Source organism: Triturus cristatus, chromosome 10 (assembly GCF_964204655.1).
Source record: "Triturus cristatus chromosome 10, aTriCri1.1, whole genome shotgun sequence".
Lineage (NCBI taxonomy): Eukaryota > Metazoa > Chordata > Amphibia > Caudata > Salamandridae > Triturus > Triturus cristatus.
Window position 1 is genome coordinate 1,052,186,150 of NC_140593.1, and position 20,027 is coordinate 1,052,206,176.

General features: G+C 45.2%; 1 protein-coding gene across 7 annotated transcripts in view; it reads right to left on the reverse strand.

Moving 5' to 3' along the window:
* SLC29A4 (solute carrier family 29 member 4) overlaps positions 1 to 20,027 on the reverse strand; it is a 183,656-nt gene that overhangs the window by 10,554 nt on the left and 153,075 nt on the right. For all 7 annotated transcript variants that reach the window (XM_085629179.1, XM_085629172.1, XM_085629178.1 and 4 more), the window contains 2 exons: positions 11,586 to 11,715; positions 877 to 1,064 (listed from right to left, as the gene is read on the reverse strand). In XM_085629179.1, coding sequence (XP_085485305.1) covers positions 877 to 1,064; positions 11,586 to 11,715 — 318 coding nt within the window. The remainder of the gene's footprint in view (positions 1 to 876; positions 1,065 to 11,585; positions 11,716 to 20,027) is intronic.

Consider the following 20,027-nt stretch of genomic DNA (forward strand, 5'->3'; position numbering starts at 1 on the left):
CAGTGTCTCAGACACTGTTTGGAATTCCCAATGGTTTGCAAATGGACCTGCCTCATTAATATTCACGAGGCAGGTCGCAATGTGCGACCCATTGGGAATGGCTACAGTCACAGGGACGGTGGCCTGCTGGGGTCAGCAGACCACCACGTCTGTGATTGCTTTTCAAATAAATATATATTTCCTGTAATGCAGTTCGTTTCCGGAAAGGCAAACGGGCTGCATTACAAAAAGATTTCTTTTCATTTTTAAGATTAGGCAGTGGTCCGTGGGCCTGTTCTTAAAATTAAATTTCACCCACATTCACGAGGGGTGAGGGATCCCTTGGGGACCCCTTCTGTTTGCGAATGGGTTACCGCTTCCTCTACGGAGTCAGTAAATTATGAATGTTTTGCGACCACATTCTGGTTGCAAAACATTCATACATCAGTGCTATTTCGTATTAGGAAAGGAGGCCCTAAACAAGCCTCTTCCTAATACCGAATCGCAAAAGCAAAATGCAATTCGGTAACTAGTTACCGGATCGCATTTTGTCTTTTGTATATGGCAAAATACATCTTACCGATCACAAACGGCCGACCGGTAAAATGCTTCATACATCCGACCCGTTGTCATTTCGTGAACCGGTCGGTGTAGATAGGGTGGTTTGAAGTTAATTGTAAAATTTGGAAGAACTGCTGATATAGCTGGAGCAGAGTTTGCCAGCAGTATGTTTGCCACCTGGGTCTAATAAATAGGGTGGTTACACTGCCGAGGTGCAAATGATAAATGAAATATTTTTTGTCGAATTGTCTCTTACTGCTCCCTTCTAAATCAGGCCAATCTACTCTAGTATCATATCAGTATACACAATGTGCTGACACCATTGGTGTACCATACCTTGCCCACAAAATCTGAGAGATTGAAGACTGCCATAATCAGAATTGGTAGCCACTCTCCCAGCGTGCAATTGCGGATCTCTGATTCCAGCCCAGGGAACAGGCACAAGGTAATGAAGTACGTCATGGCGATAGATAGCATAAAGGGCCATATCACACGAGAGACAATGTAACGATGCAGCATCATGTCTGAAATAAATAAAAGCAATAGAACACCCAGGTCAAAGATCTACAAGAAAGCATTTATTTTCAAACCCGTACTTTGCAATGATGGGTATGTGTAGCAGAAACATGCGAACGGATGATGCTCAACGTGCAAAAAATCGCCATTTTCATTTGGCATTTAATATAAACGCGAAAGTACCTGGACGTTTCACAAAATGTTTATGCTGTACCACTGTCTGCCCAACAATACATACATATAATCCTTTTATATTCTACTGAGGTAAAAATCATAAAGCAAGTTTATCTCCAAATGTTTTTTCGATCGAAATATGCAATGGTGCTTTTAAAACACAGCCTCTGCTCTTTTGAGATAAGGCTTCTTGCGACTATAGCTATAACTAGCGCCTTCTCCATGCACTGATTATAGCATTTAATATTATAGCTCTTATACCATTTAAAATAATAGTATTTACAATAATGGTGATGATATCACAAATCATATCTTTTGTCAGTATACAGTGCGTGGTAGAGGTATAGTTTATGTAGTGTGGCTATTGAGTTGAATACACTGTGTCTGGAGGTGCATGAGTTATAATAATTTGAAGGTGTTGCATAAAATATAAGTTAAAGGCTTACAAACACTTTGGTAACCAGCTTAAAGAAGCAACAATGGGTGCTCTGCACAACGTGTTGGGTTAGTAGAAAAAGTTATACAATTAACTTAGACGGTGCTCAAAGAAAAAAGGGTTGGTTACCAAACAACCCTAATATGTCCCTCTCAAAAGGGGGACAAAAAATCTCCAAAGAATAATCCGAGCACTGAGGAAATAATAAAAAAGGCAATGTTCATTCTGACAGTATTGATGTAAAGTCCACTTTAATCCAATTCATCTGTTCGGGCCAAAGGAGGTGTAGTCCATAAATCTTCAGAAACAAGGTTAGCAAAGTGCTACACAGCCAATGTGAATTTCCATCAATGGTAGAATAGTACAGAAAAAATCCAATGGTTTAGCCATAAGTACGGTTCAGCCAACACATGTCTCGTCGATAGGTAAGTGATACCTCAACTTCTTCAGGGCTGTATACTAGGAGTACTCTCCTTGATGGTCTACTTTTTGCCGCTATACTGGACTACATTTATATTCTGGTCTTTGATCCCGGCAACACCGAGTTGGTTACCCAGATATATAAAACAACACTCAGATTTCTATCGAAATTCCAGCCCTGAAGAAGGCTCGGCATGGATAGCACTCTGCTAATCTTATGCTTAAAACTTTGCTGTAGAAATGGCAAAAGACTTTGTCTCCTTCTATCTCGGTGTGGATGTCACTGTGATAATCCTATGCCTAAAGATGTCATCAGTGATGTCACTGACCATGTCATGAGTCATTTAATATGTGAGGTATAAGCAGTGCATTGCGGCGGCATAAGTTATAGTTAGCTCAGGTAACTAGAACTGTTGAATTTGAATAGTTTTGTACAAGTGAAATCTGAGCCTAATTATAACATCCGTGTAACCTTTGTTTTTTTTAGTGAATTTCTAAGGTTTTTTAAAAGTTTATTTCCTAACTATAAAATCCCTTTAACCCTTGGTTTTGTTAGTGAGTTTCGAAGGTTTACATTTTTTTATTTCCTAACTGTAACCTGTAAACTTTCAGAGTGGGTGTGTGAGGGGCTATATGGGTCTGGGACTGCGTCTGTGAGTGGTTATGTGGGTGTGTGAGAGGGTTTGTGTGTAGCTGTGTGAGTGGGTTTGCGAGTGACTGCATGGGTTTTTGAGTGGGTGTGTGAGTGGCTGTATGGGTCTGCGAGTTGGTTTGTGAGTAGCTGTGTGGGTATGTGAGTGGGTTTGTGAGTAGCTGTATGGGTCTATACAGTGGGTGGTGAAAGGGTCAGGGCCTCCGACGAGCTCTCAGCAATCCCACTGTGTGGGACTATCTGATGGTAACAGGAGGGGTTCTTGGCCCCCAAGGATCCTCATCATCCAATTGGACTTCATCCTCCAACTAGTAGTCTGCCAAAAGGCGTGTTTGCAGAGTGCTAGACAATGCTCACAGCAATCTCGCTGTTTGGGTCTTACTGGTGGTAACAGGAGGGTTTTTGGCCCCCAACAACCCTCAACATCCAAGGGGACTTAATTCCCCTAGAATAGTGTGCCAGGAGGCGCGTTTGCAGTGTGGTGTACAAGGTGGGGCAAGGCCTTCGACGAGTTCTTAGCAGTCCCGCAGTGTGGGACTTTCTGGTGGTAACAAGAGGGGTTCTTGGCCCCAAGGACCCTCAGCATCCAAGGCTACTTCATCCCTCAACGAGTAGTGCGCCAGGAGGTGCATTGTAGAGTGGTGAACAAAGGGGGCAGGGCCTCTGATGAACTCTCAATTAGGCTGTCATCGTATACTTCTTGGAAGAGTGTGCACTGCCAGTAGTTTCAAAAGCACAGGCCTGACTCCAAACTCAGGAGGCACAAAAGTGTGTATACCAGGGGATAAACACACAGTCACCCGTTTTTTTCTTTTTTAACCAAAAAGAACGCATTGTAGATGTAGTGTTTTTGCAAAATGAATAATAAAGTTGTTTGTACAGGTCGGCACGTCTATTTAAGGCAACACAGTTTGGACTGTGAGGATTGCTGTGGAGCTCATTTCATTTGTAATTCTAATAGTTCGTCTGGTGCTAGAAGCCGCTGCAGCGAGAAGAAGCTGTCTTCATCCAGAAATCTGTGATAACATGAGTCCTGCTCTAGAGAAGACAATGAGACTACAAAGAGGTGAATCTCCACCAAACAAGGGTACTTTCTCTTTACTGCATGAAGCTAGTGCTTCTTTGTTTGGTGAGATGTACTAATTTTCTTTGGCACCAACAATGCATCACCAAAGTTGGCTGGAAATGTGTTAGAGGGTCTCTTGGTAAGCTGTCCATCATCCTGGCTAAAGGCGGGAAAACCATTGCATACTACTAAGATGACAGGATGGGGGCCATACAGGCGGAACTTCCAGGTGATTTTGCGTATTTGAATACTCCTAGTCATTTATATGGGGGATAGGGGCTGCATCCCCCCTACCCGGTCTGATTTAGGCCCAGGAGACCCCATCCCCGGGGCCCATCCTCTTCATGCTGGGTGCCTTGGAGCCCACCCAGGGTACACAGTGTGCAATGTTGGGGATGGCAGGGGGAGCCTCAATGCCCATGCAGTCCCTGGCATTGCTCACGCACACAAGGAGCTGCTAAATATGCAGCTACCTGTGTGCTGGACCAATCCTTTCATCTGTTTCAGTGCCCGCTTGACGGCGGGCAAGGAAACAGATGAAAAGTCCGCTCCCTGATAGTGGGAGCAGTTTTCCAGCTCCTGCCAGCTGGGAGCAGATGTACTGTTTGCTCTCGCTTGGCGGGAGCTGTCATAGCTCCCACCAAGCAAGAACAAACAGCGGTGTCCCAAGGGGTGGACACCATGGGACATAAGGAACTGGCCCTAGGGGGTGGCGGTCCCCAGGGCCATTAATGGCTCTAAGAAGGGGGGCCGTTTGCCCCCCTCATTTCTGTTTCAAAGGGCCTGCCCCGGGGAGGTGGTGGTCTCCGAGGCTGAATACGGCCCAGAAAGGGCATTGCGCGGCTCCCCTCCCCCGTTAGCTGATATTTTTGGCCCTGGGGAGATGGTGGTCCCTGGGGCATCTATTGGGCCCCGGAGGAGTCCATGCTAGGTGGACTTCATAGCTAAGCTTCCTATCTTGCCAAACAACCAGATATTGATAAGCTTTTCACTGGTCCACCATCTCTACACCTATTCTCCACGTAAATATGCTCCTTTTTCCGGACTGAATTATTTTCGTTTTACCAAGATTTACTGTAAGGTTATTGTTCATTTTTTATTTTATTTTATTTATGGATTTTTATATAGCGCTGACCTGACCCTGGGGTATCGGAGCGCTTAACAACAGTGTTTCATAATAGTTACATAGTAGAGCAGTCTTAAAAACATAAAGTTCGGCAGTCCAAAAGTACTGAAGCTTCTTGAGGTAGTGGTTGAGTCCTGAGTTAGCCTCGTTGAATGCTTTATTGAGGTAGTCCGAGGTCTTGAGGCAGCTTAATTAATTGCACACTTGTCTTGAAGCGGGTTGAGGTGGATCTGAGCGATGTAGAGTCAGACAGCATCGGCATCAGGGATAGCGTGCCGGCGGCGGCTATCCATTCGGGAGGGAGTGGTCGAGGAGGAAGGCTTTTATGTGTTTTTTGAATTTTGTAAAGGATGGGATAGTTCTGATATCTTCTGGGATGGAGTTCCAGACTTTTGGCGCGTTTCCAGCAAATGACCTCGCGGCAGTTTTGTGTTCGCGTGTTCTCAAGGGGATGAGAAGGCGGGAGTTCAAGCTCCTGAGGTTTCTTGTCTGCCCGGCCCTCTTGAGTTTGGCAGCCAGATAGTCCGGTTTTCCAGTGTGAAGGGCTTTATGCGTGAGGCAGGCCGTTCTGAAGTTAGCTCGCTGTTCGACTGGGAGCCATTTTAGTTCTCTTAGTGCTGGTGAAATGTGGTCGTATTTTCTGATTCCGGTGACCATTCTGGCTGCTGCGTTGAGGGTTGTTTTGAGGGGAGCCAGGTGGGATTTTGTGGTGCCGGTTAAGGTTGCGTTGCCATAGTCGAGTCTGGATAGCACCAGTGATTGGGTGGCTTGTTTGAGGTCTTTAGTAGGGATGAATGGTTTAATTTTGTAGAGAAGCTTTAGGTTAAGGAAGGCAGTCTTTGCAGAGTTTTTGATGTGGTTCGTCATGTCCAGTTTAGGGTCTTGGGTGATTCCTAGGGATTTCACGGAGTTAGCCAGGGTGAGATTGCCGTTTAGAGCATCCATAGCTTTAAGCCATTCTGCGATTTGTGCGTTCTCTTCTTTGTTGGAGATGAGGAGGATCTCCGTTTTGTCCTGTTTAAGTTTAAGGTGATTTAGGGACAGCCAGTGTTGAATTTCTTTTAGGGTGTTGTTTAGTCTGAGGATGTCATCTGGGGAGGAAGTTTCCAGATAGATCTGGGTGTCATTGGCATATAGGTGGAAGGGGATATTCGCCTTTTTAAGTATGGTGGTGAGGGGTTCCATGTATATGTTGAACAGTTGTGGTGAGAGCACTGAGCCTTGGGGCACACCTCTGCTGACGGGGTGGAGGTCAGAGGTGAAGTTTTTGATTTTTATCCTTTGCGAGCGGTTCTGGAGGAAGGAGGTGAACCAGCGGAGGACCTTCTCATCGGCACCTACCCTTTCTTTTAGGGCCTTGATGAGAAGTTGGTGATCTACCGTGTCAAAAGCTGCCGATAGGTCGAGGAGAATGAGAAGGCAGAAGTGATCGGAGTCCAGTGACTTATGGATGTCATCTGTGATATTGAGGCTCGCCGTCTCAGTGCTGTAACCTTTTCTGAATCCCGATTGGTGGGGGTCAAGAAGGTTGATGTTGTCCATGTGTTAAGTCAGTTGTGAAGGACGCATTTCACGAGGATTTGGGATAGGAGGGGGAGATTGGAGACGGGTCTGAAATTGTTCAGGTCCATGTAGTCAAGGCCTGGTTTTTTAGTAGTGGTGTTACTTGGCCGACTTTAAGGCATTCAGGTACGATGCCGGATATCGGTGAGCTGTTGATGATTCTGCACCAGAGCGGGGCTATGGAGAGTTTACGTTTTTTGGTCAATTGAGTGGTATAGGATCCAGAACGTGAGAAGCGGATTTGGAGGTGGAGATTAGCTTGATAATCTCGGCTTCCGTGATGGGATTGAAGGACTTACATGTATTTGTGTGGTGTAGGCATGTGCTTTCTATTGGAGCGGGGGGCAGGCTTTGGCAGGCAGGGTTGGTGCTGGTGTCTAGCGAGTGTTCAATCTTGGAGATTTTTTCTTTGAAGAAGATGGTGAAGTTTTCGCACAGTTCCTTGGAGGCCTGGGTGGGGGGTACGGGGGGCTTGGTTGTTTGATGCTTGATGATTTTAAATAGTTCATTGGGCCTATTTTTTGCATTGTCCAGGGCGGAGCAGAAGAAGTTGTTTTTTTCATTACGGATGTGTTTTTTGTATTTTCTCCGAGCTGCTTTGAGTTGTTCTAGAAGGCTTGTGGAAGGGTTGTTTCTCCAGAGTCTTTCTGTCGCTCTAAGTTGTCTCCTTTCGATGTTGATGTCCGTATTGAACCAGGATCTGGATGGGATGTTCCTGTTTTTTTTAGTTTCAGGGGGGCTATCTGGTCTAGAATGGATGTCAGGGATGTGTTGTAGTAGTCAGAGAGTTCTGTCGTGGATAGATCATCCGAGGAGGTAGTGAGGAGGGAGTTGACTTTTTTCTCCAGGTCAGTCATGTTGATCTGAGTGAGATTTCTGGTCCATTTGGGCTGTTCTTGCGTGGGGGGTTGTATAGTGGCTGGCAGTGTGAGGTGGAAGAGGATTAAGTGGTGGTCGGACCAATCTACGGGCAGGGTGTGGTTTTTCGTCACCGTGTCGCGGTTGGCTATGATGGAATCTAGGGTTGCACCTTTTTTGTGAGTTGTTTCTGTGCAGTGTTGCGTGAGGTTGTTGTTGCGTAGTAACTCACTCAGGTTTTGGATTAGTGGGTTGTTATCTTCGTTCCAGTGTAGGTTGAAGTCGCCCAGAATAAGGTTGTTCACGTCTCGTAATGAGCAGTGGGCAATAAGGTCCGACAGGTGTTCGGTGAAAGTGGTGGAGTTGCCTGGGGGGTGGTAAATAAGGTGACAGGTAAGTGTTTTTTTGTTGCAAGTGTTGATGTTGACAGTTAGGCACTCAAAGGTGCTGTAGTTGGAGGAGTTTGTTTCCGTCACGGAAATATTGTCTCTGTGGATGATCGCTAAGCCTCCTCCTCTTTGGTCTTTTCTGTCTTTGTTGGTGATTGTAAAGCCTGGGGGGACGAGAGTGTCCAGGAGTGGAAGGGAGTAATCATTAATCCAGGTTTCTGTGATGAATGCTATGTCTATGTCGTGCGTGAGGATGGATTCTGCTAGTTCAGTGGCATGTTTGGTGGCTGATCTGCAGTTTATGAGCATGCAGTTAGTGGGGGTCGTCTCTGTTTTGGGTTTCTTCGTTAGGGGGACTGTGGGGATGGTAGTGCGGGTGGTCGGTGGCCTTGGTGAGTTTGGAAGGGCTTGGTCTCTTCCTAGTCCGGTGATCACCTGATTTTTGGATTGGAGGGTGACAACAATACGATTATCGTACGAGGAGGCGAGATCTGCTGCATCGCTCTCAGACATAGCGTCCCTGGTTCTTTTCGGTCTCTGAGTCAGATTGGGGAGGGGATTAGCTACCCATCTCTGGTAAGGGACAGTGGACGGTCTAGGTTGTGTCTGGGTGGTGGAGGGGTGGGTGTGATGTGGTTGCTGGGGCGCTACGAGGTTGTCTAGGATTTCACTCAGGCCCCGGGTTATAGTTGTTATCTGGGTTTCCAGCATGGAGAGTCACTGCTCAGTCTCTAATTCGCTGAGGTAAGGGAACTGAACCTGTGTGGGTGTGTTGGGCCTAGGGAGGGAGAGTCTCAGGGTGTTGGGCAGCTTAGTGGTGGCTGTGTTGTCCGATTCGGGTCTGGGGAGAGAGGATCTTAGGGAGATAAGTAGCCTAGATTTGGTTGTGTTATCCGTGTGGGATCTGGGCATAGCCGAGAGTGCAGGGTGGCGGGGGTCTTGTTGGAGTGTGGGAGCTGTATTGCCTGTGGGTTCGGGGGGATGGGTGTTCAGGTTGTTCGGAGTGAGTTGGAGTGAGTGGAGGGCAGGTGGCGGGTGGGGGTGAGAGCCGGCAGGGGACAGCTGGGGATTAGAGCCAGCGGAGGGCAGTAGGGGTCCTGTTCTCTGTGGGGGTGGTGAGGGAGATGTCATGTGGTGAGGTGTCTTGTTTGGGTGTAGTTGCTTTGTTGCCTGTGGGTGTGAGGTGGGTGGGAGTGAGAGCCGAGGGTGGGAAATAAGGGGGTCCTGTAATTCGTGGGGTGGTGAGAGGGATGTCGTGTGGCGGGGGGCGTGTGGCGTTGCTAGGTAGTATCGGAGCGGTAGGTGGCGGGTGGCAGTGAGAGCTGATGGGGGGTAGAGGGTTCCTGTTCTCCCTGGGGGAGGCGTGGGGGTGTTGTGAGGAGGTGGGCGTACAAGGTAGCTAGGGAGTATCGGAGATGTGGGCGTCAGGTGGGGGTGAGAGCTGGACAGGGGTAGTGGAGGGGAAATGTTCTCTCTGGGGGTGGTGAGGGGTGTGTGCTGTTGTTAGTGAGTGCCGAAGCGGTAGCTGAGTTCAGACTCCTGGTCTGGTTCCTCCAGGGGGGGAGTCGGGGCAAGAGGGGAGGGGGGGCGTGAGAGGGTGCATTCCGGAGAGAGGGTAAGATGGTGTCAAAGGACTCTAGATTATCGCTGTTGGCTTGTACCAGGACGGTGCCGTTGGAATACATGATCACCGTGGTATTACCAGTACGCCTTGATCGGTACGGGAGTGATATTGTTAGTTTGCAGCTGTGTGAGGTGTTGGTGGTTTTTGAAATGCTGAGCTGCGATCTGAAAATGGATTACCATGCTTCGTGTCTCTCAGTGTGGAAGATAAGGTCCGTTTTTACCTTTCCTTTGGAGTGGCAGTGGTAGGTGTCTGCAAAAAGTGACTCGGTGTGCTGTCTTATCAGTTTCTGTTTAAAGTTCTTCTTCGCTTTGGGTGAGAGGTCAGGTGGGAAGCTGATCACGAAGGAGATCGGGGCATGCGGAATTATGTGGTTCGTAGAGGAGGGGGCGGTGTGGGCTGTCGTGTCGGGAGGCATTGTGTGTGGATGGGGCGGGGGCGGGCTCCGTACTGGAGGACGGGAAGTTGTATCCGGGGAGTCTTCGGAAAGAGTAGGAGAGAGATGGAGAGATTCAAGTTGGGAGAGATTCGGGTGGTTACTAGGGCTAGTTGAAGAGGGCAAACTCAGGGGTGTGGTGGATTGGGATGCGGACGGTGTGGATTGCGGGGTCGCCTCAGTCGAGAGTTAATGTACCTGGGCGTCCCTTTGGAAGTTAAGTGTGAATATATGGTGGTCACAGGTGCGTTCAGTCTCTCTACCTTCTTCCTGTTGATGGTGGGTTCGGAGCAGCATAGAGCTCAAGAATGTGGTGTTTTCCCATTCAAAGGCGGTCATAGTTTACCAGATGAGATAGGGGAAGTATCAGACCAGAAGCAAACGGGATCAAACAGTGAGCGGCGTGGAGCTCCTGTCTGAGGTGTTAAAGTGCAATTCAGTGGTGGTGGTTTAGTGGTTGTCAGGTCGGGTAGGTGATTTTAGGCGGGCAGCTTGTGGTGTGCACCTCGGGAGAGGAGGGTTAGGTCACAGGTTGCGGCGGTGGGGTTGGGGGTCGCGCTGCAATAGGGGCAGGTCAACTATCGTGAAAACATGAAGATAATTTAGAGCTCTATGAAGACCAATTGGAGAACGATCCTGTATCACAGTATTATCCACATATTATAATACAGGAATGTGGAGGCAGTGGATACCACATCTGTACACAATGAATGCCTAAGATTTTTTACTGAGAGGAATTTCCCAAACCCTGCAGGGATTCAAAAGATTTTGGATGGATAGCCTCACCCACAACTTATCACATGCTTCATCATAGGCGATCTGTCCACACCAAGGCTTGCAGGATAGATGGATTATTGATAATCATCTGATATCTGAATTGTGTGATTTTTAATCATATTTAAGGTACCCAACAAGTTAAGGATACTTCCTGGATATATCTTAAGATATTTTCAGAAAGCATCTGGATCCTTGCTACAATCCACTACTAAATTATCTAAGATCTCCTAGCACTGGTTGAGTCCGCCAAGGTGGCATTTACCTACATTGATGTGGATAGATCACATATGATGAAGCATGCCACGATATGTTGTGGCGATCCATTCAGAATCTTTTGAATCCCTGCAGGGTTAGGGAAATTTCTCTCCGTCAAAAACCCTGGCATTGGATGTGCAAAGATGTATTGGTAAGGAGGGTATGCCTTGGTTTGTTACCTCTCTCTCTCTCTCTCTCTCTCTCTACTACTGTGCCTAGTGTATACCACATCACAGTCATAGATTAGGCAGCCACTCGAGGCACTACATACCACTTACTCGGGCCAAGCCTCTGCTGGAGGCACCATATTCCTTGTCACTCTCAAGGGCCACGCCTCACCTAGAGTAACTCTATTCTACTTCACATTCATGGTTCCATGCTCTACTCAAGGCATTCTATAGCGCACCACTCTTATGTGTAAGAGGTGCACTCAAAACACTTTTTAGTACAAATCTATCAGGAGTACATTTTTCATGCAAAACAGTCTGTAAAACAGGTATGACTACATATCTGTTTACCAGGTCCTTGATTCTGACTCAGTAGTTTAAAATGTGTAAAATGTTCTGAAACATTCAAATTCTTGGACACGGGTATTAGCATACGCTCCAAAGTGCATAATGTCCACAAAATAGCACCTTTGCTATGCAACAGAACCTGCTCCAGTCTGTTCTTCTGAGTTGGAGGGCAGAGAGCAGGGAGAGATACCAAAGGCTAAAAATGACATACCACCAGTGAGGAGTTAAAGAAACTTACCTCTGAAACTAGGCCAGTTCTTTTTAATTTTGGGTATAGGAACGTCAAACCTCACATAGGTTCCACCACCTGCTAAGTCAATACCGTTGCCTAAGCTGCCCATAGGAGACTCCGGACGTCCTCCATTTTCCTGTGAAAGGAATTAAAAAATATGTTTACATGTTGGAAACGGATAGTTTTAAAATACTGCATGATTCAAATTTTAAGAGCACTGTGAGAACAAATCTCATATTCGTATTCCACCTGAATATTGAGTTTTTTATATTTTCCTGCCAAAATAATGTGGACGAATAACAACTACCACAATATCCTGAAGATAATATATGTAGGTAAGCATAGATTTACTAATCTTAACTCCACATATGTTTAACTTATAATGCATTGTACTGTTTAATTTCTATAGCGTTTCCATACCTCTTGTCGTTGTCCAGAAGCACCTTGCAGACTAGGCATTAGTGGTTGGCGTCTGCGGCACACATATGTCAGAAGTTTACTGGTAGTGTTGTCATATATTAAAGTTAAGCATTGGTGTTATGCGTGATTTCCTGAGAGTGTACTCCAAACCTGACACAGTAACATATGCTAGCCCATTACTCTTGTGGCGGAAAGTAAAGAAGTGTGTGGATAGGGACACAAGCAGCATCTAAAAAACCAATTGGGGTTGTAGCCTTAGAGATACGTGACGCTTCATTGCTTGAGAAATTTTGAAGAGCAGACACTCTCTATTAAAGAGTACCTGTTTGCTATGTATTGGATTCCTACCGAGAAGTGAAAGTACTCTCCCCTTCAAATTTAAGAAATGGAGGTACTCAGTACATGACCCTCCCTGGCCTTTTAAAGCACTGGTCTTAGATTATGGGTAATGCCGAGATTTTATAGAAGTTCTCAATTGCCCTTGAATTTTGATAGATCTGATTTTCTTTAGCTGTGTGTTCCATCATTTTCATAGCTGCCCTGAGAAGTTGCTATACCCTCTGCATGCTTTATGGAATGTAGGAATTTTTAGTAGTGGAACTGTTCGTTGTCTGTGGTTTCTTCCTAGGCTGTATAGCCCAAGTTTCAGTTGTAAGAAGCCAGGCCGCAGCCTGTGGATCACTCGAAGTGCAACACAGAGGCCTGTGAAGACTATCTATCTGGTCACTGGTGAACAGGGTAGTGCTTTGAGGGCAGGGTGATATGGTCCTATCTATTTGGGTGGAGGACTTGTGTGGCAGCAGTATTCTGTATTTATTGTAGTTTGGCAATTATTAGTCATACCAATGTAGAGTCTGTTTGCATGGTCCAGCCTTAACATCACTAGAGCTAGAGAAACCTGTATACTTAGCCGAAGGTAGGGGTAAACACATTGAAGGATTCTTGTTGTGTAGTATGAGCCTCTAGTCACGATGTTGACTTGGGATTAGAGAGATAAGTTGGAGTCCATAATCACTTTCAAGATTTTTCACTTCAGCTGACATGGTAGGTGGCTGCCACTTTTTCTGAGGTCCAAGTGGATATGGGGCTGTAGGTTGCCCAGATACAAAGGTGAGTTTGCCTTTTTTTAAAGGAGCTGAGTTAGAGGTGATTCTATAGCATTATTCAATGCCATGTAGGCATTATTTGAGTCTTGAAGATTTGACCTATGAGGGTTGTTTGAGTTTTAATATTATCTGAGAGGCATAAATGAGCTGTAAATGTTGAAAAAGTAAAAGGGTGGCAGTTGATTTCTATGAGACCCAAACTGAATTTGAGAAGGATAAGGGATTCAGTGGTGACATGGAGACAATTTGGGATCTGTCCTTAAGGAAGCATTTTATCCAACTGAGTGCTGTTATTCCAGTTCATACAGTCTTTGAACATCTAACTGGTGGTTTACTGTGTCAAAAGCGTATGACAGGTCAAGTCCTAGTAGAGCAGTAACCCCATTATTGTTGTTAGACACAGTTTGTTTGGGGTCAAAGGGCACACATTTCATCGCTCAGAATTGAGGAGGTGAGGCTGCATCACGGAGGGGCATGTAAGCAACTCTAGAAGCCCACAGTGCGAGACACAGTTTGTTTGGGGTCAGTAGGCATGGACTTCATCGCCCAGAAGTTAGTCAGCCTGAGGAAGTGGTGCTGCATTGTACGGTGGCATATAATTACCTCTAGCAGCTATGGCACAGGACGCATGCAAGGATGCCCGCAGGAAGGGCACAGGGCACGTCTGGATAAAGACTGACCCAAGAACGGTCCCGTCGTCAACCGGAGGAGGCTGAGCCGTGCCCCCTACCCTTACGCTCTCTTCTTGAAGCTATCTCTACACTGCTAATGGGTACATGTAAATCTACCTGCTCTTCACGTGCTCCTGTGATTGGCACCACTATTGACACCTTTCTTGCACGTGGTGTTGGGGTCATCTTGCAGAATATTGAGCTAACCTTTCCTTGCTGGCACTGCTTTGTCTCTATCCCCTGTCCCTCCATCAATTGCATCAATAAACATCGGGGCTAATCGTGACACCAGGCAATTCTACTTTCCATCCAGTGCCAACCCTAGCCTTGAAGCACTTGCAGTAAAACAAAAGAGAAAAACAGCTCGTTTGTCTAAAGTCCAAGAAAGGGATCTATCTAGGCCTCCCCTTTTAGAGGCTTTCTTGGTGGAAGATTTATTTCCAGGATCTAGCTAATGATAAAAGAGATCCTACTCCTGATGTCTGCTAGGCTTGAGAGGATCAATTCCAAGCTGGCTGAGCTCGGTCTAAGTGGGGATGTCATTACTGAGAGGGTCTCCTTCGCTATACGGTCTCAGGGTGATGTAAACCAAGGGCCACATATGGTACCAGTTGTCTGCTCACGCTTAGATCCCTCTATTGCAGTGTCTGACTCTGTTCCCACTATTTACGATGGGAGAGCACCTGGAACCCTGAGCCTTATGGCGGGGATGCCTCTTAACAATGGCATTTTAGTCAATACTCCTCAGCTCCTTCCACCATCTTTAAATCGCCCGAAGCACATCTCTAGTAACCTACAAGCCCGAAGCCCACCTTATGTCTTCCGCCTAATGCCTGACCTTATGTGCTGATTTTAGCTCAGGTCCAACATCTGTCTGTCACATCTCTATTGATACTGTGGAAGAATTAAAGCATAAAAATATTCATTGGTTGACTAAGAATCTGAATTTTAACGAATATGACTCCAGCCAAATATTGTTTGCAAGGAGAGTCCACTGGGTGGGTCCCTCTATTTAATGCATGGAGGGTGATTTTGTAGTGCTACATTTTCAGAAGCCCACTTTTGTGTACAACATGCTGACTCATTTTAATGGCTGCTCCCTGAGGAATTCAGCAATAGTGTTTTTATCGCTAGGCTATTTTTATAGGCTTCCCAGCATTTCACAATCTGTAAATGAAGCCAGTTTTTTGAAGAGCTGGCTCATCCAAACCTGTGTGTTTTTGAACAGGAAAATAGATTTCTTTCTTTGATGAGTTTAGAAAAGTGAACTGATCAAGTTATGTACCATCTTTAAATTCAGCTTTATATTGTTAAAAAGAAATCTATTTCCGTTTGCTGCGTAGCTACTCCAGCCCCCCATATGACCAGCACGGTTCTCTCTCATCTGAAAGTAGACAACAATCAGTTTGACTTTAGCAATGCATAAAGGTGTAAGTTGAGAGGGAGTGAGCATAGGAGAGGACGTTTGAATAGAGTAGTACAAGAACAGAGTAGGGTATTTGCTTAGGTGAGGTATAGAGGGCAAGGGAGTAGGAAATGGGTGGATTGGAATTTGGATATGCATATCTAGAAGGAACTTATATTTGGAGTTAATGATACATCTATTCTTACCTATTTATACTTACCTTTATGATACTAGAGTGATGGATTTTTTAATTTGACATATTTTAGCAACACTATTTTGGCTATAAAATATTTTGCTGTAGATATTTTGACATAAAACCCTGAGATGCCACTAGATCTCAAACATGCATTGAAAGTTCCCTAGTATGTCCTGAGCGGCGATGCCTGCTCCCTGAGAAACATACGGCACACCCAGAGCGCATGAAATGCTCTTTGATATTGTATGCATGCTCTATTGGGTGTATTGCATTCTCTTTGGGTTCAGTGGCGTAAGATACATGGAGGGGCCACGGCTCTGGATTTAATCAGGAGCTCTCAGGCCAGAGAACTTTGCTGATAGGGCCCCCTGCAGCTCGGGCCCCACACCCACACCATGGAGGCTGCAGGGGCCTGTGTTACGCCACTGTTTTGCGTCCAATGTTCAGCCACTGATAATGCTCTATGTTTCATCGAGAACTGTATGAATTTGATTCACAAGGTTTCCAGGAAATTTGACTAACTTGCATTCCTATTCACTACTCTTACTGCCATATAAAAGTTATTCATGTTTTCTAATTCACATACACTGTTTTATTGCATGTGAAGTAAATGTTCCACAACAGCATGAAATTGCTAAACTAAGAGAATTTTTGCCACCGCCTCAACATCAAGCTTGAAAAAGCAATCTAACAATTCCCAAAAACTGATAGAGGCCCTGATATCTTGGTGGATGGGATACTATGTCACAAACATGGCGGATATCCCGTTTGCCGTGTTACAAGTTCCATAGGATATAATTGTCATTGTAATTGTATTTATATAGCGTTTACTACCCCTTACGAGGCATCGAAGTGCTTTTCGGCAAGTAGCACGCTACTCCGGAACCCAAAAGGATTAGTGATGAATCAGTATAGATAATTATGAGTTCATTTGAGCAGTGGACATGTGAGTCTGTTAGTTGAATCGAAAAGGATAATGGAGGGACAGAAGAGGTAAGAGTCTATAAAGTGGGCGATCATAGTAGTAGTAGGAGGTTTGGGATGAGTAACAGAGAGCTGGAGGAGGGAAGAATCTCTAGAAATGGATTAGGGAGATAATGTAATTAAAATGAGTTTTTGGATGAGTCTAAGGCGGGATTCACTAGGGAAGAATTTAGAAAGGGTCTTTTGGGAGATTATAGAAGTAATATTAGGGATATTATTAGATTTGACAAGCAAATGGAGAAGCCCTAATGTGCCTGATGCTCATTTAAAATGAATGACAGCAGAATCTGGTTGCTGCCTTGCGACATGCCTGCAGAGCGGCACATTTGGGAACTGGTATATAGCAGACGGGTTATACCATCTGCCAAGATCGTAATCAGGCCCAGAGTCTTTTGCTATTTTTCCCTGAAACAAGGAATTCCCGCATTTCAAAAATTCACTCGAGTGAGTGTGAGGGAAAATGTTTCATTTTCTTAATCTTTTATAATGAAAAGTGACGAAAAGTGATCCTTCCCCTTCACATACCAATGTAGACTTTTGATAAGTGTCTCAAAAAATTCCACAATGGTATCCTCTCACTAACTTTGCTGATTAACTGAAAATCAAAACTGCCCTCCAAGGATTCCAGTGCTCTTAGACATCTATTCATCACACCTTTCTAATGGTAAGTCTAGCACATTCTGCTCATGTTAATAGTATTCATCTACAGCTCCTCTGATTTGAGATGTACTGAGAGCTCTCTCTGGGGCAGAGGGCCTCTGTCATGTTCATTTAGCTGTGAAGCAGTGATTAGCACAACAGTAAGGCCAGAAATATCAAATAAAAAGACAGAATCAATGGTGACTGCTTAGAATGTAACAATATCAAAACTGCTAAGTTGCAGATTGTAGACTTGATGTATATATTACTATGCATATCTGATGTAGAGTTGCACAGTCTGCACAACTTCCAATCCAGTATCTCCCCATCTCGACAATGGAAGTCCCTGTCCATGCATCTAGAGCACTATGTGATGCACGGATATCTCTGAACGCATCGCGAGCTCTCTTACATTCGCTGTAACATCTTGCTGTGCTTGCCCTCTGAGATCCACTGGAAATTCTCTGAGCTGAGATTCACAAAGAATTCCTTGAGCACTGTTCAGAGTTTTTAATACCATGTAAACAAACTCTTTTTGAAACATTGTAATATCTCTTAGGGACATTGAGAAATCTCTGTAAACTACCCAGAGCTCTCTTAGATCTATAGTGAATCCAGGACTGAAATGGGAGTTCTGTGTAATGCATAGAGATCTCTGAACTGCATCAAGGATGCTCTTATGGAGAGTGTAAGCATTTGGAGGTGCATTGAGTAGCACATATGGTACATTGATGGCACTCTGAATTGAATTGCAAACTCTCTTGGCGGCATTGCAAGCCGGTTGAGGTACATTGAGAGCTCAGTGGACTCTATTGTGACACCTCTGCGACCATTATTCATTGAGATCACTGACATGTCTCTTAGAGTCGCTGAAAAAGTCCCTGCATTGCGGTTAGAAGTATATGGATTCATAAGGAACTCTTTAAGAAGACCATGACATTCATAGTAAGTTTACCAAAGAGTAACGTATGTAGAGCTGTACATTTTATCAATATTTTGCAAAGCCATCCTTAGGTGTCTCTAAGATGCATTTTGTTGCTCTTCTACTACCTAAGTTTTGTTAGGTAACATTTTGTACTCACCATCGCAACTCACTCTGGTTAAGGGACAATTTTAGAAATAGAACAGCAAACAAAACGTATTTTAAAGTGAGCATAAAATTCATGCTCACATCATGCAATTTCATGTATGTTTTTTATTCAATTGCACATCTGGGCTAAAATTCTTGTGAGATTCAGAAGTAGAATGGTTAGCACAAAAAAACCCATCTTTAGCTGAAAGCAGTTTTCTGCTCAAACTAGCCTCCTGCCAGTATCTCACAAGACTTTTTTTACGTGAGGTGCTCACTCTGGTAAAATAAAAAAGTGGCACCAACGTACATTTTACTGCTAAAAAGTAATTTTTGCCAAATTTTCTTGGCATTCATGAAATTTGGCGAGAGAAAATACACAATTTTGCACAACCCCCCAATAAACAATGCTTTTACACCATTTGTGCTATTTAGTTGATAAGAAACTGGAAAACAAATTTGTTTCAGAAAATTTTTATTTTCATACAAAGACCAGAAAAATAAAAAGAAAATGATATCAAGGGTATGTAGTACACTCCGGTTACAATACATGGAAGAAAGGCAATAACATCAGGTGCATAATGCAACAAGTAGAGCTGAAATAGATTAGTTTGAGGGGATCTGGGGCGTTATAAATCAACTTTTTATAAGTCAGGGATATCGCTTTCGTTGGCATATATCCATCAAGCAATCTGTCCTCCAACGGCGAGGATTCTGGGGGAGAGTCACCCTTTGGTAGACGTGATGTTAGCGCATGCCTCACTTGCAAATATCGAAAGTGCTCTGTAGCGGCCAGCTTATATTCCTGTTGCAGAAATGCAAATGTGACCACTTCACCCTTTTTCCACAGGTCTCCAATCTTTGTGATCCCGATCAGATCCCACTTGTCAAACCCCTTCGTCGTCCTCAGGGTGCCCAACTGTTCCGCATCCCACAGAGGAGTAGCCAGCGTGAGTTCCGATCCCACCCCAAGCTTCGACTTGCAGCATGCCATACCTGTACAGAGTGTTTGGTTGGTCCTGTCGGGAAATTTTTGTGGCTTAGAGTATAGAGTTGTATTATAATTACCGGCCGGCAGTAAACATTTTTCCATCCTGTAATCTGGGTCGCCCCAGCGGCGGTATGTACAATGATTAATTAAGGTCAAATGCGTCGCCCAGTAGTATTTTTTGACATCTGGGAGTCCGATCCCCCCGTCGTACCAACTCAAAGCTAATTTTTGCAGTGCTATGCGGGGTCGGCCATCCCAAAGCAACTTCCTCTGGAGGCCCTCAATCTCCTTAAAATACTGCGCCGAAACCAGTTCTGGGAAATTCTGAAGCACATAGAGAAACTGTGGTAGCGACATCATTTTGAACAGCGCTGCCCTACCCAGTAAGGAAAGTGGGAGCTCCTTCCAGTTAGCCACGTCTCGCTTCAGTCTCTGCAGGGTCGGGAGTAGGGTACGTTCGTAACAAATCCTGGACTCTGTTGTGATATAAATTCCCAAATACTAGAAGCCTTCCCTTGCTACTTGGATAGGACATCCCCTAGGCAGGGGAGGGGGCCCTTCACTGAGGACATACAGCAGGGACTTACTCCATTTGCTTGTGTACCCCAAAAATTTCCTGAAATTTGTAAATATGTTGAGTACTCTATGAAGCGACGCCTTAGGGGACGCGAGGTACAACAGGAAACGCACATTATTCTTGAGCAGCAGGTCAAGATAAACCCTGGGCATTACCCTAGGAAGGGGCGTGGTCTTCAAGGTGGAACTCATGGTGGTTTGCTTTCCTATAGGTATTTGTTAAAGGCATCCCAAAGTCACCTGAGACCGGCGGTGCCATGTATTTTTGCATACAGAATGTTGTCAGCACCTCTAACAGAGAGCAGCAAAGCAAGTTCCACCACTTGTCAAAGGGGCTTGGGGATGTTGCTTTCCAGTCTGAGAGTACTGTCTTGGTACCCAAGGGGAGGAG